At 37.5% G+C, this 19010-nt stretch overlaps 1 protein-coding gene across 1 annotated transcript; it reads right to left on the bottom strand.

Annotated features, from left to right (window-relative positions):
- Positions 1-5398: 5398 nt before the first annotated feature.
- Positions 5399-13327, bottom strand: LOC140230851 (uncharacterized). The gene is made up of 8 exons (XM_072310998.1): positions 13174-13327; positions 12456-12656; positions 10748-10911; positions 9169-9517; positions 8472-8650; positions 7604-7649; positions 7114-7212; positions 5399-6041 (listed from the first exon to the last, which is right to left on the bottom strand). The coding sequence occupies exons 2-8, from the start codon at positions 12654-12656 to the stop codon at positions 6003-6005; spliced, it is 1077 nt and encodes a 358-aa protein (XP_072167099.1). The 5' UTR covers positions 13174-13327; the 3' UTR covers positions 5399-6002.
- Positions 13328-19010: the final 5683 nt, after the last annotated feature.

Genomic DNA, 19010 nt, shown 5'->3' with positions numbered 1-19010 from the left:
AAGGATGCCCTCCGTTTCGACGATGAATATTCCCAAACCTGCAGATAACAGAAATAAATAAACGATGATCGAAAAACCGTACTATTTGGACGTGTTTTATATGTGTTGTATGTTGATGACGCGTCTTCGCGTACATTCCTGCTGGGTCTATTATGCAAATGAGGTTTTGGTGCATGTTTTCCCACGTGTTTTAATCAGTGCGGCAGGAAAATCACTCACTTCTAACGACCACAGTGTTTGAGGGACATTTCTTTGTGTGTGTGTGTGTGTGTGTGTGTGTGTGTGTCTTTTTTAGTCTGCCTTGCTTCACAAGAAGGACATTTGAAAATTAGCAAATGAAAGAGGTATTTTGGTGGATGGACAGCACCTGTAACTTCATTTCGTACTTAACCTGTTTTTACACAAAAGACATATAAGGTTGTCTGTAACTGCATTTCAGTTATAAAGAAAAAAACCCGATCGTTATTCATGTTCTTGGAAGTCTTTAAAAACAGATATGCGCATGTTATACAAATCTTTGAAATTTCCATGCATGGGCTATGATAAATATCAACGTGTCTTTCTAGAGTATCTTACACCAGCGTATGAACAAGATCAAAACAAAGGCCACTATCTAAATAGTTCAACTCTTCTGAAAGGAAGAGAACACTGCATGATGACCATGCAATACTCTTTGAATTTGTTTGTCATTGTTTTATTCTAAGTGGTGACTAGAAAAGGGTTATATAAGCCTTTTTTGTTGTTGTGACGTAAATTTGGAGAGTATAAAACATGCACGCGCGCGCAGAAAAAAAAAAATAAAGTGCTCATTAGAACCTACCATGTGGCAATATGACTAGAAATAATATAATTCATTCAACACAAAACAATGGACGCTTTCCCAAGTGTTAATTGACGGGCCATTCTGGCGGAAGGTCATTCTGTAATTCAACATGAATTCCAGTATACCCTTAAACATTTATTGGGAAATCACGCTCATGCATTGCGCCTCTTTAAAACGAGATAAGTGCCTTACCAAATGAGAAAAACAAGAAAAGACAAATCCGGAGTGCACATCAACCAATTATGAACTAACTTAGAGCCAAGCCACTTAAGAAGTACATTGCTTCAGACAGCAAGTATACGACAGAGCACAACTTGGTTGTTTTATATCTACCATAGATAGCCGTATGTCTTAGACACTTTGGAATGTATGTTAGTATGTCATGAGCACTTTGGAAGGGTTTTAACCAGATAGAAAAAGAATATTATATGGTTCACGTATAACCAAGCTATAGCTATTTTTCCACGGTGTTCAATTAATGGCACATAGAAAGATTCAACGACCGTGATGAGTTCCAGCACAGCTGATACATCTCCTTCGCAACGCTTTTTTTTTTCTTTTCCATACAGTGATTTCGCAAAGAATCTTTTATTGGAATCATTTCCTGCCATAAACCCAGAACGTTAGATCGTCTTAACTCATGTTGCAAGCATGATTTGGATATGAAGAAGGAATGACATGAATCAATTCGCATCATAATATATTATGTATATATATATATATATGTATATATATATATATATGTATATATATATATACATATATATATATATATATATAGATATAGATATAGATAATTATCAAGAGTAAAATCAGTCGTATAAACACCGCAGGAGCCAAAAAATTTTTTAGCTCCTGCGGTGTTTAAACGACTGATTTTACTCTTGATATCTATTTACTACACACCGACGCAGAACTTTCACATTTAGTATTATAGGACCCTATATATATATATATATATGTATATATATATATATATATGTGTGTGTGTGTGTGTGTGTGTGTGTGTGTACCAGTAAGTTAGCAAAAGTTAAAATTCTTGGGTATAGCTCACTTACCGGACAAAAGGGCAAGAATTAGACTCCCTGCCAAGAATATCATAACTGGAAAAAAAAAAAACACAGACGAAAATCATATTTATCGTTGCATTACTAACAGCTTATTTCAGTTTCAGTGTTATCACAGTTGTGTCACGTTATTAATGCACTTGAAGTTTAATTCATCAGAACGGACATGAATACATAATGTGACACAAATAGCGAACATGATTTTGTTACAATCGTTAAAATGTGGACAGAGAAAAGAAATGAAACAGTGGTGCCTATAATAAATATCGATGACATGAAAATGAGAGCAATTTTGAAGAAAAGAAGCTTAATCAGGAATAAATGCAAAAAAGGGCACAATATTATTTGTTCATATAGAGAACGAGAACAAATTGACACTTTAAGTATGTAAAATCCAAGCAATGCATGCATTCTTCACAACCATTGTGACAAAGGAAGTAACGTTCGATATTACGCACATTTCTTCTTCTTTCTTTTTTTTTTCATTTCCGGAATTTCGAACCTTCGAAATAATGAACCTTATTGCATTCTAGGATTAACGAAACTTCGAAATATTGACCAAAATGTCATTCTCGGGTTAAACAAACCTTCGGAGTAACGAATCTTTGGAATAATGAACCTTTGAAATAACGCCATAAATGTTTTGGTGAACAAACCATACTTCATTTTGGGAATAACAAACATCTATAGGTATACAGAATTTGTGTATTTCGGAACAAAAAATAAAATGCAGATTTGAAAATGTAGTACCACCATACAAAAGAAACCGATTTGTGTGTGTGTGTGTGTGTGACGAATATGGTAACACTATAGTTACACAGATATTTTGAACCCTGTTCTTTTTTTTTTTTTTCGTAAATCCAGGATTTGTGTCACAGGGTGTTTAAATTCTTGGTGTTAGTAATGATTACTTCATATCTACTATAGACACTGAATGAGCTCATTACAACTGATTGACAAGTTGTCCTTCATCGGCGTACCGATGAGTCAGTGTTTGGTTGTAGCCATCATAAGAAAAAAAAAATAAAGAAAAATCATGACCATACATACGCTGATATGTATGGAACCAATATATATTTTTTCAATCATGGCTACTACTGAAACACTGAATAATCGTTGCTTATTTTACGTTGATAAAGTGTAACTTGTCAATCAATTGCAATTAAACAACAACAACGAAAAAAAAAAAACTCGACGCAAGAATTCATTACTTGAATGAATGTGTTCATGTGCATATTGTTACATTTACTGGAATCTGGAAAAATAAAAAGAAAAAAGTATTTGCCAAATTCAGACAGAAATATTTAACTTAATCTTCTGAAATGTGTTTACGATGGTAGTTAAAGAATCCGTTTTAGTTTTTGCGATTTGGAGGCTTTTGATGATTCTGGATGCAGCTTAAATTAATATACACTTGGTACAATGATCTGACCAAAGTTGGGCACAGACAAAAGGCATGTTATTCTACCGTATGAAATAACATGAGTAGTGAATGATAAAAGTCGTCGACAGGAATGTGGTTTTGGGGACTTAATGGGTGACAAGTATAGGGCTTCCACTAAACAGTAGATGGACAGCTTACCTCTATTGTGACTTTCGACTGCTGTGAATCTGTCCTTCTGGTTGCCTGCACTACTTGGTCATAACTTTGTCTGCTTTACTGTACTGTTATACTAAACTCTTACATCCAGCCGATGTGGACCTGTATATCATATACATGTACTTGATGCAAGAGAATATTCTGTTTAGATACTTTAACGTTTTGGGGGTAGACATCCCAGTTGATTGTTACCATGTCTACCGGTGTGCACGTGCCATGAACATGAGATTTGTCACGACTGGTAGACGAAAACTGGTTTCAGTAGCGGCACGTCTCTGCTCGTGACGACTCTCGTCAATCATTTATATGTTGGTAAAACCATTATTTCTAAAATTATCCTTATGAAAACACTAAAAGGGAAATTCAAGTGCTAAAAAAAAAGAGAAGCAAAACTTTCTAAGCACAACATTAAAAAACACTTATCAAAAGCGGATGAAAAATAGGGGAGTTTATATGGCATTTTGAAGTTTCACTAATTTTTCAGGAAACGGTATGGCTTTGCTTCGCGAACGAAGATTTAAGGAAGTCAACGTCTGCTGCAGGCTCGAAAGTGACTGATGAGTCCGATGCGGGACAGGCAGGCACGGTTGCAGCGGTTGCACGGGAAAGTCGGTTGGTTGATGTTGGGTGTTGGGTTTTTCCTCTGTTGTCTTTTTCTGTTGAGTCGGGCCCCACTTCTTAAACAGTCAATATGATTATGCAAATAGTGAGGTGATGATGTCACCCATCACAACTTGCCATAAATTATAGTTTGTACATAAATACATTGAAATTTCCACTTTTGTATTCAAACGCAATAACGCCACAGTCTCGAATCCTAATAATCTAACTGATCACTGTTCAACCAGGAGAAAGATAAGTTTTACACTTTGATGACAAAAACATTGAATTTTCGTCGATACGTATAGTCGCCGATCTATCGCATGCATGCTAGTTATATAGCACTTGTGAAGCAGCATCCGGCCGGCATTCTGCCAGCATGTGCATGGCCGGGCGCAGCGGGCATTGCAGCATGGCATCATTTGCGGTTGCTACGGGACAGGTTGCAGGTTCCAAGGTCAGAAGTGGATGGTCACAGAGCGTGCGTTGCCAGGTCACATAACCGGTCTCATGGTCGAAAGGTCGTGTAGTCTGCGGCGGGCTTTACAGTTACAGTGGTAACACATTACTGCACAGTAAGAAAAAGTAAGATAAAATACTTTGTAACTGCCCGAATTTCATGGGGCCAGATTCGACTGGCATTCATGCTATTTTCTAGTCTCTATTATCCTTGCTTTTTCCATGTGACCGCATAGCTGGAAAACATGTACAGTGATTACTATTGCATTGGATAATAAACTTCAAATTCAATTCAATCAAACTTCACTGGGCTCACAGAATGGAAGATTTAGCGTTCTTTTTACACCTTCCCTTCGATGAAAACTTCAGTTTGGCTTAGGGGTTGAGTACAGTTCCTGGAGACTATGCAAGCCTTCTTCGAATAAAGATCTGGTCCGAGCCATTGAGAAGAGACATTACTATTTAACAGTGAGTTAAGTCGCCCACTAGTCAATCGGAAGTAAAAAGAGACGTCATTAAAAATGGATTACAGACTTTGAACAACAGAGACCTCTGCTAATATAGAGGGGCTTATCCGTCTATGCAAGATTATTTTATACAAAGATGGGAGTGTTTCCTGACACCTGGAAAAAATCTAGGCCTTAATACCCAGTATCGTACGTTATGATAATTATTCTAGCTACCTTAGCTAAAAATCAGCAATACTTTCAAATATACTCGACTTGAAACGAAAATTAAAGGCATATTCAGATAGAGAGAGAGAGAGAGTGGGAGAGAGAGGGAGAGAGTGGCAATAGACCTTCGCTTTGCAACGACGGAAATAAACAAAATACTCAGTACATCATGCGATTTCAGACCAATAATCACTTTTATCAATCATTCACTACTCTCACTGGAGGAAATATATACAAATATGATAATTCCATATTTTTACGAGCGCTTGAAATGTTCATGCACTATATTACAGATAAGGGTAATGCCTAAAGATCATCTAGCCAAAGTTTTCTGTTTCATATTGGCGTCGCTTGCTATACGTTATTATTCCAAACTATGTCCTGTGTTGTTATGGTGGGCAGAGTGGATCCAGGCAGGAAACGGAAATTCGCTACAAACAAGCTCCGCCCTCAAGTCGTCAAAAGCAAAAAAAAAAATCCACCAAACTTATCATCGGGCCAAAAGTATAGATATAAGAGAGTACATTGTAGCGAGTCATGAATGTGGATCATGCATTTGCCTTTCTGCCGTTGCAGGAATACTTTCCGCGTGGAGACACTGCGTCCCCATTGAGAAGTGTATTAATTGAACAGTATTCATCCCATGTATCAATGCTGTCGAAATGAAATTATTCCTACACCGTATTATCAATGTGAAAATATTCTAGTTATGTTCCATTGCTCTTTTTATGGCATTCACAATGCATCAAAGTCAATTTACGCATCCATCGTGTTCGTTGTTAAACGATTGTGCTGCGATGTTCCGTCAGTTCAGTAACCTGCATATGGAACAAAGAATACAGAGAAACATATTGATGAGAACGTTTGTGCCTTTGTGTACATACAAAGATAGTCGTTTTTTTTTTTTTTGTATTTTACCTGTTCTATCTATGTGAGGTTTGTTTGTGTGGGTTTTTTTTTTCACGTTTCCTTCAATTCTGATATCATCACTTTGCAACACATTTTGCACGACAGTTTCATAACCATTTTACGATTTACAAATAAAGGTTTTAAAATGATTTACGGTTTCTCTTTTTAGACTGCACAAATCTAGCTCATTTAATTCTTTCCAAATTAAGATATAAATAAAGACAGAATAAACTGACCAGAAAGAATATAAATTATTATTACTTTTCCACTAATAATTTATATTCTTTCTGGTCAGTTTATTCTGTCTTTATTTGTTACAAAATAAGATATAACAGAAAATCGTTTCAAAATTACGATTTCCGTATTAGCTTTTAGAAATGGCTCTGCTGTCTTTGTCTGGTCAAAATGTAGTAAGAGCCATAATTTGTCAAAAAACCGGTTATCTGAGTAATGTCGAGAATTTAGCCTCTGAGCTGGAGAGAGTGTATTGATCTTTTGACATCAATGTGGTCACTATCACTTCAATAGTCAGGTCAAAGATAAACCGGGGAGATAAAGCCCCATCTCTCTGGATAAACACAGCAACCTAAACATGTTAATTTTTATCAAGAAAAGTTATCGCTACACGACAAATTTGATCATAGCCAATGCAGCATTTTCAAAATTTGACCCGATTTCACTGATATTTTGCCACTTACTAGAAACGGATCGAATGTTAACGGAGTAATCCCATCAACATAATATATATATATATATATATATATATATATATATATATATATATATATATTGTTTTGTTTTTGCGGGGGGAGGGTTACCTTAAAGGCAACTTAACTTAAAACACTTTCAAATCTTCTGTCCTGATAAATTTTCGTGGGACCTACACTTTTTTCTTCTATCTATTTCCAGAACATTCCTGATTATTAATTTAGGAAGATATAGTGTACATAGAGAATTTTTACACACAACGGGATTTCTCACCTGAGTATCAAGATCAATCAAGAGAGCAGCCTTTCCTTGGGGAGCGCGGATTTCGTCCATTGTGCAGTTGTAATCAATATTCCGTGCGCGCATCTGCATCTAAAGGGATGAACGGGGTTGTTCATGATATCATTGTGTAATCTTGTTACGAAGTACTTGACCATTCAAAACTTGAAAAAAAAAATTATGGTAGTTGAAATTAGGGTAAAAGTATATAATATGCAATGTATACTAATGATATCCAAATACCAGCTATTGGTAATACAGCGTATAAAATGTTATAAAGTATCACCTTTAGGGTGAGTACAGTAAAGTGACATCTGCACCAGAAAAAAAAAAAATCATTGATATTATAAAATAACCATCGTTAATAACATCACCATGCTCCTCTAATTTTATGGAAAAAAAAATCAACTCGACATATTCAAATATTGTGTTTTATTGTTATGCAATGCTGTATGTGGGTTCACTGTGCCTTGATTCTGCTTACCTGTTGCAGGTGACCATGGTAGCCGTCAAGAAATGCAATTTCTTCTCTGAAATCGAGATTATGGAGAATAATCAAATTGAAACGAATAATTTTTAGTGATGATTCTGCATTATTAGCGAGACCGCAGTAAAGTGTAATGTATGACTCGCAAAGTTCTGAAATAGGATCATAGTGACACGACGTTGTGGGTTTGTTTGTTTGTTTGTTGTTTTTTTTTGATCAGTATTGTCAAATCAATCAATGTTCTCATAAAAAAAAAACAAGATCAGACCTCGTAAATCACGTGACGGATTATTTCTATTGCAAATCAATTGCTCATGGTATCATTTCTATAATCAAATAATTCGTTTTATTAATACCTACCATATATCATACGACTATATTACTTTTGCCTTTATTGATGGACATTATTATGGTGCCTCCGCAACGGTAGTTTTGCAGAACATAAGCATAATACATCATCCTCAACTGTATGTGACATTCGAAAATGTTGCACTTATAATTTTCTCAAATAAATGTTGCATGAAATGGATTCAGAATTTCAGCAGATGTTTGAAAGTGCTAGCACTTTTTCTCTCGGAGAATGCTTCCGATTAATAAGCTCATTTTGATTCTGAATCTTCTCCGTCTTATATACTTTTTCTTCTTTCAGTTCTTCCTGTACACTAATGTGATGTGTTGCCACTTTGGAGTATAGACTTGTACGTGTAAACTCTCGCAAGGCGCAATATATATATATATATATATATATATATATATATATATATTTTTTTTTTTTTTTTTTTTTTTTTTTTTGCCAGGGCAAGGACGGACCACCGTTTTAGGATATTCAAAAAATAAATATATAATAAAGAAAGGGCTGACTTACTCTTCAGTACTGCGTAGGCCAAGCAACCAGTTCCCGGTTCGAAACGCAGCGAGGGCGAGTCGATCCAGGAAGACGGGGCAATCTGTGCGCATGTCCAGTGGTCCCCGCAAAGGGTCACTAACCTCTCTACGTATCGCCTGACTACTGTCGAGAATGTCTGACATTGCATCCACTAGATTCTACATCGTCGGTGATTGTGTCGAAAAGAAAAAAGAACGAGACTAAGTTGCGATAAAGCGAATACAGAGCTGGCAATTAAACAGAGTATACTGTACAGTAATGTTAAAAAAGGTCTCCTGAATTAAGGAAGTTCAAAAAACAGATAATTACCATCTTGTTTTTTTTTTTTTATTATTTGAGTTAAGCGCCGAAATAACCTGTTGTCTGGTTTTCTATCTGTCCAAACTCTATTTAGAGTTGGTAAGTTGGAAAAAAGGCATGTAGCTCAAGGGAACTCATTTATAAGCACTCAAATCCCTGGGAGAAAGGTGTGAGTACGTGATTTATTAGATTCAAGTTTCCATTAATCAATGAATTCATTGTGTACATGTATTTCTCTCTCATATATTTCGTCACTAACGTTTCTTGAAGGTTCGTGTGATTGTTCGTCACCGTGTCTGTGTGAAAAAAAAGGAGAGGAATTTCATCCATTAATTTAAGTAGTGTGTGTGTTGTTAAACAGGAACAACCTATCTACCTTTCCTGGCGCCGGCAGGTGACTGCTGGTCTTACGCAAAATCTCAGATCCCATTTTTCGAAGAGCAATGCCAGCTGATAGTTTTTCCTTTCCCGAGAACCCTGCATTTTCCTTCGGAGCCGACAGAGTAGAATTTAACCCCAGAGTAGCCCGACATTTGTCCGCCGCTAGCGTTGAAACCTTTCGCACGGGTGCTATCACCCTCCGTTGCAGTTGGCAGACGACAGAGTGGCGTACGCGGCGGTAGATTTTCCCGCCAAAGCTGACGACGTTGCCACACGATTTCCAGGGGTTTAGAAGGGCCCTCTTTAAAACAGAGAAAGTGCTGGCCAGGGTAACCTGGTAAGACCTGAAAGAATAAATTTCAAATTATTATGGACAATCGTGTTCTTTCATTGTTGCCTGATCATTGTTTGAAAATATAAAGAAAAGTGTGATCTCTAAAATGATATTTTTAATAGAATTTTTCCAAGCCAAACCGTTGCGAACGTCGAATTTCGAATATTAACTTTTTAATCTGCTTTCAAGAAACTTGGCTGCTATACAACATTATGTTCCTTTGAATTTACTCTTTTGTTAATGAAATCAACTTGAATATGGAAATATAGAGTTAGGTTTACTGTATAATTCATGAATATAACATAGACAATCGTTTCGTAACATACTGTGCAATAGCATTGATATCTTAACATTATTATAAGCAAAATCCTATCTTACATGGATGTAAATTCCGTATAACGCCTTTGACCATTGGCAGTTACCATTACAATGGGTAAGAATAGAAAACTGAACACTGCTTGAGTTCTTGGTAACCGGTCGAATGGGAACACTCATCATAGTACAATGAAAGAAACACGATGCGAAGGGAAAGTTGCAAAAAATACATGTCCTACATGACAGATGTAGTGCCCCAGTCACATATAAACACAGATGCTCAAGGATCTACACGGTGATCCGGGAAGATCCGGGGAGATCTGGGATAGTTTCGACCTCGATAGAGTGTCGACGAGCGTTGGTATGACTGTACACACGGTATCAACACGTCAGCTACACGGATAAGGCCGGAAGAGCGCGGCGTCTACACGGACACACACGGCATCTACACGGATCAACACGGCAGCTACACGGCATCCACACGGACCATCCCGGATTGCTCTGCCAACACGGCAATCCCCGGATGACGCCGGATGTTTTTGACATCCAAAAGTTGCCGTGTTAGCCTCCCGGATGTCCCCGGATCTACAGGGACACACACGGATGTCCAAGGATGTCCAAGGCGTCAACAAGGATCTCTCCCCGTATCACCCCGGATCAGATCCGGGGTGGTCCGGGGTGATCCGGAATGTCTATGTGACTGGGGCATAAGGGATGACGGAAATAGATCGATTGATCGAGAGAAGGCTGAAGAGAGCTAAAAGGAAAAGTGAGGATGAGAAAGAGAGAGAATGAGAAAGGGAAATGGAGAAAGATTAGGAGGAAAATACACTATAGAATGTTTTCGATGATTGTGTTACTGTATATATCTGAACGTGACCTGATGTCACCTGAATGCACTGTTACACATTATCGTATCGCGTACTTCTGCTTAGGCTGTGACTGATTTGGCGGCTCTACTTCATCATAGTATTCTTCATCGATGTCATCGTCGTTGTCATCATCGAGTTCGACCTCTCTGCTCTGCAAATGTGATTGTGTGACATCTGGGCAAGTGTTGCTAGACTCCTGCGAGCCGCCCGTTTGTGCCTATAGAAAGAGACAGATACAGCAATATGGTTTTGTTGTATTTAAATCTCCGTTCGAACATTAAGAGGACTATTCACTATACGTACGCATAGGTTACCATAGTCCAGATTCTGGACGTTTTTTGTCATTACGCATCCACCTCAGTGCGCCACTCCATAGCTTATCGCGCTATCCCCTGTAACCGCTCGATGCCAACAAACCTGTCTGTACGCCCGAAAAAAACTGGACTAAGGTTACCACATCATTGCTAGTGATCGTGTATCGCGCGTGGTTAGAATAATTTTATCAACCATTAGATATCACGAGTTATGAGCTACTACACATCCTATCATGCAGTCTTAAGGTTCCAGTGAAAACGTATATGAATAATGCAGACAGTGAAAAGACACACAAAAAGAAGAAACAATGATTATTAGTTTCATATAGGCCATGTGATATCCTGATACCGTCTGAGAAAAGTGTCATGACATAATATTTCAAGAATAGTAATCAGTTTTCGACAGAAACAATTAACATCAACAACAAACAAACACTTTTGTAGATTTATAAACACACAAAAAAACAACTTTAAGTGTGACAGGTTGGTTTTATTCCTGAATAACGCTGTAGAGATGTTTTCTTAAAGGCACAGAGTTCAAATAGTTATACCGCAGAATTATTGAGTTGAATTGCATTGAAGTTGGATTTTTCTGTTAATGTGTCTCAAAATTGAAGTAAAAAGTCACTGAGTATACAGACACCACTGACAAATAGAAATGCATTTATCATTGGTCATAAAAGATGTCAGGTTTAATTTTCAGGGAAAATATAAATTTGTCATGTAAGCATGAGCACTAACCATTATTTTAGGGAGGTGAGTTGGCTCAGTCGGTAGCTCGTCTACCTCACGATCCTAAGGGCCAGGGTTCGAGCCCGAGTCTGGACTGAGCAATGTTGTGTGTGAGCAGACCGTCCCCTCTAGCAAGAGGCAAAACACTCTGTCCCTCGGATAGGACATAAAATGGAACTCCCGTGTTTGAGAGAGTAACAACTCATGCACGTAAAAGATCCCGCTTCATTCATTCATCGCAAAGAGCGGGGTGTTTAACCCGGTGAAGTGGTCCCACCTGACATCCAACTGGACCCCATGGAAGACCAGCTTAACGTAGCTGAATATGGGATATCCAGCCATCTTCTCAGATGACAATGAACAAACAAACAAACACTATTAGAAATGTTAAGTGATCACTTAACATCGACAACAGTATATATTTTTTTTTTGGGGGGGGGGGGGGAGGGGAGGCTGGTTTCATTCGAAAATTGATTCTTGTTCCCTTGTATTGTGCCCTTGTAACATAATTTTATACCTGTATGATGACATTAATCGTGGGGATATGTTCTATTGGATTTGTGTGTGTGTGTGTGTGTGTGTGTGTTTGCTTGATCTTTTGTTTCGGTACACATTTTTTTTTTTTCTTTGCTGCAGTATCAGTCAATGTCAGTAGCTGTGCATGTGTGTTAGTGAGAGTGCAATATATAGAATTGTATATCACACGAAAACTCACCCTTGGGAACCATTGGCGCGCTTGAGCAAGCCTCTGCCCCACAAACCCTGCAGTGGTCGATTTGACGTAGCAGATGGTACACCGTTCCGTCGGCTCAACCTCACGGCGAAATACCAGGGAGAAAACGGCATCAAGGATACCCCAGTACACGGCGAAGACATACAGCACGGAACTCAGTATAGCTTTGGGAAATTCTAACATCTACAACCGTCCGAATTGAAAAGAGAAACCAAGGAGATTTTGAAATAATAGCAGTGCTATGGATTATTGCGGTTTTTTTTTTTTTTTTTTAATTTACCTTCAAAGTAAATATCCAGGATGGTATTCTTATTGTGATCCACTTGGAGAAAGATTGCTCTTCCATGTGTAGATTGAATGAAAACGCAGACGTCATTTGGGGGGCTATTTTCAATTCTTAAAGTCTTTATTAATTCCCTTCCCTTTGCACGCAGTACAAAAAGTAGGTCCAATTTCCCAAAAGAATCTAATTCTAATTAAATTATACAATATTCAAATCTTATTGTCCAGTCGACAATCATAGAAGCCACTTCAAGTGCTGTATAGTATTTCAGCGAGTGTCTAGTGCTCTAATACTCTTTCAAACAGCAGACTGTGACATCTAACATGTCTAACAAACATCTACAAGAGGATTTCATTGTGACTGTTTTTATAGATAACAATGGAGAAACGAAAAACAAAAAAATACAGGCGATTTTACCTTGTTCAGTCTTTACTGCATGTCGGCACTAACACAGCTTCGTCACTCTCTTTACATTGCGGCAGAGTAGATGAGGTTCGGTCACTCTTTCAGAATTTAAAACAGGCTAGATACTCTTCGTACTTCCTCGTCGTACTTTAGTGTTTGTCATTTATCTTGCATAGACAGTTGATTGTACCGCCCCGCACCAGTTCAGCATCTTCAAAACAACTCCGTTGTAGAAACGATGTGTTAATGACGTCACAAAGGATTTCTTGATTTTGGAGCGTATCGTTTGCGCTTACGCGCTTTAGGGATTGTTCTGTCTTTTTATCACCCCATCCTTGGACTCGGAGCTATCTTGCTTACTGATACCATGGACAAAGTATAAAAATAACAAATATCTATATATCGGTTGTACTTTAGGGGTGCTGTTCGTTATTCCGAAGGTTCGTTATTCCGAAGGTTCTTTACTCCGAAGATTCGTTGATCCGAAACACGCAAATTCCCTATACCTAGTGGTTCGTTAATCCGAAAATGAAGAAGGGTTCGTTAATCCGAACATTATTTTGTGGCGTTATTTCGAAGGTTCGTTATTCCGAAGGTTCGCTGATCCGAAAATAAAATAGGGTCCGTTATTCCGAAGGTTCGTTAATCCGAAAATATGATAAGGTTCGCTATTCCTAAGGTTCGTTAATCCGAAAACGAAATAAGGCTCGTTAATCCGAAAATGAAATGAGGTTCGTAATTCCGAAAATGAGATAAACTCACTGTAATGACAAAATACGTCGTAATAAAAAAAAAAAAAAAATGCTTAAATATTACGCAATGAAAATTCCATATTGTCTCTGGGGAGGATGATACACGTTTATATTTTCAGGTAAAGCACGTCGTATTGCGTGAAGAAATGGCGTAGATCAAGAATCTTGATTTCAATTCAGTCTGAACAATTATTTACCTGATTGGATTTCGAGCGTAGGGGATTGTGTGATTTTTCTATAGCCTATTTTCAGACACCCTCACATTTTTTATGATAATAACAGTAACGACGTCATATTGCAAGTTTGAAATTAAGTGCTTCATTATGCCCCACCATCCCCATACTGTAGTCGGGATCTTCAACATGCAGCCGCTCCGAGTAAATATTTATGATCTCATAAATCGTCCACCTTCATAATGGTTATTTTTCAGCACTCGGTATCATATTTATTATGTATGATAACGACCAACATAATCGCCAACATCAATACGTATATGTTTGTTTGTTTGTTTTTTAATCCAATGACGGGGCGTGTTTTGTTTTTGTAAGGTGCTTGCAGTTAGTCTCCTTTTTTATTTTGTGTCTGTGTGTATGTGTTTTGGGGTGTCTATCGATCGTCTGGGGTATTAGTGTCTTATAAAGAGATTTATTTCATACAGGCGAGGTATACTAAAGGGATAGTATAGTTTTGGTTGAGATGGGAGATTCAAATTTTAACTTTTTGCAAGATAGAAATCACTTGTGAAATTTAAAATGGTACAATTTTAAAATAAATTCAAAGTGTATTGTATTAAAAACGGTTTAAATGGCCGAGATATCCAAAAACATAGTAAAACATCGGGCCAAACTAAAGGTGGGTCCAACGATTTATTAGGATCCCTTTATTTTGAATATCTCAGCCACTTCAAAATCATTTTTCATCGAATGAACTTTGAATTCCTCGTAGAATTACGTGCTCTTGCATATTTCATAAGAAGTTTCTCATTATCTCACAAAAAAGTTGGAAACCTGACGCCCCTTCTCAGCCAATACTATACCATCCCTTTAATTTTGAATGCCTTCCCTTTATTTTAAGATGGTGACCGCGGTCCCCCTCCCCCCCCCCCCCCCAAAAAAAAGAAGAAATTATATGTTTAAAGAAAGTGAAATGCATGCAAACTGACAACTCGGGTTTGTTTGTTTGTTTGTTTTTTCACTTCTAACAATGGGTACCGTAGCTTGAACATCCAAACAGTACACCTGAATATGTGTCCAAAATCGGGTTTTACACAGACAAAAGTTGCAGTTTCCTTTGGTAATACGTAATACAACTAGTGTCATGGCAAGGGCTATCATACACTGCAAAAAGTCCGGTGTCAAATATGAAACACCGAGCTGGTGTTAAATTTCCGGTGCTCATTTATGGTGTTAGATTAACACCTCCGGGTATCATTTCAAAATATAAAATTGTTGGTTTTTTTTTTTCGGATAGTTTCTTAGTTACTGAATTTCTTGTTAATTCTGAACTTCAGCAAGACGATGAAGAATTTTCCAACAAAGTACTTGATTTTTGAAAAAATGTGTAAACAAATTTACACCACATTAACACCAGTTGGTGTGGTCTCCGTATGAAGCTGGACGGGTGTTATACCATTGAAATTAACACCACAAATATCAAATCAACACCATGCGGTGACATTAATGAATTAACTCTAGCGCAGTGTCAAAAATATCACCAGCTACAGTGTCAAATTAACACCACGAAGTGCCAGGTGAACACTTTTTAACACCGTCACAATACATTTTCTACACCTGTGGGTGTGGTCCTCTATTGAAGATTGATCGGTGTTAGATTTAACACGCATGGTGTTAAATCTAACACCGATGTTTTTACAGTGTAATGGAGTGTAAAACCCAATTTACTTAACTTCACGAGAGCTAGAAATAATACAAAGCACTGGCTTACATTTTGTCAGTTACCATAACGACACGAATTCCACGTGTTACCATGTCACACAAAAAAGTGGAGAACTGCATTCAACTTCTTATTGAATTCATGCAAAAATAATTTCTAACCTAGCGACTGGTCGGTAGGACAAGTTCGATTACATTCCACTCTTCACGGTGAAGCTTATTAAAAGAGATGTTTCATTTTGAAATCTGCTTGTTGAATATATTTGATTGTTTAAAAGCTTTTATTCTTAAGTCCAAGCATGTGTGATTTTCTTTTCCTGCTTGAGACATGTTAGAGTCGCAGAATATGGTAATTATTTCTAATAATGAATGTATTACCCTGACACTGACGAAGAAATGAAGGAGTGGGAGGGGCGAACTCATCCTCCGGAGGAGAAAATACCTCTACTTTCATCATTAGTATACATATACTAATGAAATTATAAATTACGACGGCATTCTATACGTCGCCGATAAAAGTTTATATGGCATTGCGTGTGTTTGTGTGTGCCTGTTTACATGTGTGTTTTCGTAGGTGTTTATGTGTCCAAAGAGAGTATGAGTATGCTGGCATCCCCTTTTCAAAGTGAATTTGCCTCTCCTGAATTGTTATGATGATGATGAATTTTAGACTACCGATAAACGTGAGGCTATAAGGCGATGATAATGGGGGTGAGAGCGGATAAGATGGGCAGTTAAACAGTAATTTCAAAGGTTCTATGTACTTGACATCAATACACACACTCATACATAATTATGCGCACACGTATCAACGAACGCAAAAGACATTAATTACAACACCATATTCTGTCATAACAAGAATTTTACTCTATTTTCGGAATACTAAGAGCCTTATATCATTTTCGGATTTACGAACCTTCATTTTCGGACTTACGAATCTTACTTCATTTTCGGATTAACGAACCTTCGGAATAACGAACCTTATTTTATTTTCGGATCAACGAACCTTCGGAATAACGAGCCTTATATCATTTTCGGATTAACGAACCTTCGGAATAACGGACCTTATTTCATTTTCGGATCAACGAACCTTCGGAATTACGAACCCTATTACATTCTCGGATTAACGAACCTTATGTCGTTTTCGGATTAACGAACCTTCGGAATAACGAACCTTATTTCATTTTCGGATCATCGAACCTTCGGAATAACGAACCTCATAATTTCGGATTAAAGAACCTTCGGAATAACGAATCTTATTTCATTTTCGGATCAACGAACCTTCGGAATAACGAATCTTCGGAATAACGAACCTTCGGAATAACGAACCTTCGGATTAAAAAACCTTCGGAATAACGAACCTTCAGAATAACGAGCTGTAACCATAATATTAGGCCTACTCTTGACATACGTCAGTGACAAGTCAAGGAAATATGCACTTCTTTTGTATTAAAAAAAATCATTGTGTGAAATTCTTTGTTTAAATTATATTTCCCTTATATTGTTTTACGCATGTGACATCATACACTGTGGAAGTCTTCTCACTCTGTAGTGACTGTGCAGACATTAAAAATACTCAAAACTTTTGAACAGTTTCCCCAAACTTTCACTGACGTGTTGTACCAATTATATTGTTGCATTTACTCAGTCCACATGTATATCAAGGTGGACTTGTCCTTTAAGGTTTATGGGGAGTTATTCTAGTTTTACCACAACAACCTATAGGTCTAAGCCTAATGATCCAGGTGAGATCTGTATTCCAAATACTGTGCAGTATTATAAATGTTGATCGATTGTTTGGACGCAAAGTGGCACAATTTTCGAGATCGAGATATTGCCATCATCCTCTTTCATCACATTGTGAAAGGGATGGCCATGTGCATTCCATGTACACAATCCCAGTTTTGCCGAAACAAGACTACAATGTATTGTACTTCAAGCCAATACAATGGGAAGATATCTCTCCTTCTCTCTCTCTATCTCTATCTTTCTCTCTGTCTATCTATCTATTCATCTATCTCTGTCTTCTAGGGGTCAAATATTTCCAGCTTTCTGATCCGACAGTTTCAAACTTAAAAGAATGACTAATGTCACTACCCATAAAAGACAAACAGGTACATGGAATACACTATACATCAAACAGTTTCTAATAAAAATACTTTATTTCATGATTCACACGAAATATTATTTGTATTTGAAAGGGCACTGTATACCTATACTGTTTTAAAATGTATGACTACTGCTGGCATTTGATAAGCCATGGTCACATTTGAGATGATTCATTGTTAAAACTCAAAATGAACCCATTCCATACTGAATTCTGAAATCCCCATAGACGTAATACATAAGCCATCAGGTTCCCGTAGGAAATGGGTTAAAGCTCTCGAATAACCTCCATCATGTGTGTGTGTGTGTGTGTATGTCAAAACCTAAAAAAAACAACAAGCGTGTGTGTGTGTATGTGTGACTTTTTGTGTGTGTTTTGTTGTTGTTGTTGTTGCTGTTGTTGTTGTTGTTTTTTTTACTGTTTGGTAAACTACATAAATGAAGCTTAGGCTGGTTTCCATAGAGCAGTCTGAAAGATCCACATCTCACTACTTGAAAAATCCCTCCCAAAGAAGGGTAAGCTCATGTGCCCTTCGCCACAAATCATGAAAAATGCATGTACAGTTGTAGTGTATATTGGGAAATCATCCGTCAAGCAAATTCATTTGCAAAATGCCATATGAAAGAAAAATTTTGGCAGGTTGACTATGACTTGTTGTCTAGTGTTTGTTTGCTTTTTGTTTAGTTTTTTTTTTTTTTGCACATTGTTTCAGAGTAAACATGGACAGTAACAGCAGACAAAATGAATGTCTTACTGCTTAGCAACATTACATGCATGTCCACAAGTGTCCACTTCAGTAATTACCAATTTTGTTACACAAAATTTGTCATGTTTTAAGGTTTGCTGCTCCCAATCATTGGTGTCTATTCACAGGCAGTTGAGTCTGAAAGGGCACCTCAGCCAAATAAGACTGAAATGATGGAAATGCTTATGCTTACACAATTGTCATCGTCCAAATATCTGAATGTACTTTTCAAGATGCACATAATATTAGGCAGGGCTCCACACTAACTTTTATTTTTGGTAGCCCAAAGGCAAACATCCGACCTTTTTTGGTGGCCCGATCAGGCCACCAAATTCTTCATTTCTGAAATTTTG

Source organism: Diadema setosum, chromosome 7 (genome assembly GCF_964275005.1).
Source record: "Diadema setosum chromosome 7, eeDiaSeto1, whole genome shotgun sequence".
In the NCBI taxonomy this organism is placed as follows: domain Eukaryota; kingdom Metazoa; phylum Echinodermata; class Echinoidea; order Diadematoida; family Diadematidae; genus Diadema; species Diadema setosum.
Note: the sequence above shows the minus strand (reverse complement) of the source record. Positions and strands in the feature narration are given on the sequence as shown.

What these genes read in the sequence shown, in the direction of transcription:
- LOC140230851 (XM_072310998.1), bottom strand. Translation starts at nt 12,656, where the DNA reads ATGTTAGAATTTCCCAAAGCTATACTGAGTTCCGTGCTGTATGTCTTC. An exon ending in CAGTCACAGCCTAAGCAGAA is followed by an intron (nt 9,518 to 10,747) that starts GTACGCGATACG and finishes TTATTCTTTCAG; the next exon opens with GTCTTACCAGGTTACCCTGG. An exon ending in GGCCTACGCAGTACTGAAGA is followed by an intron (nt 7,650 to 8,471) that starts GTAAGTCAGCCC and finishes TCTCGATTTCAG; the next exon opens with AGAAGAAATTGCATTTCTTG.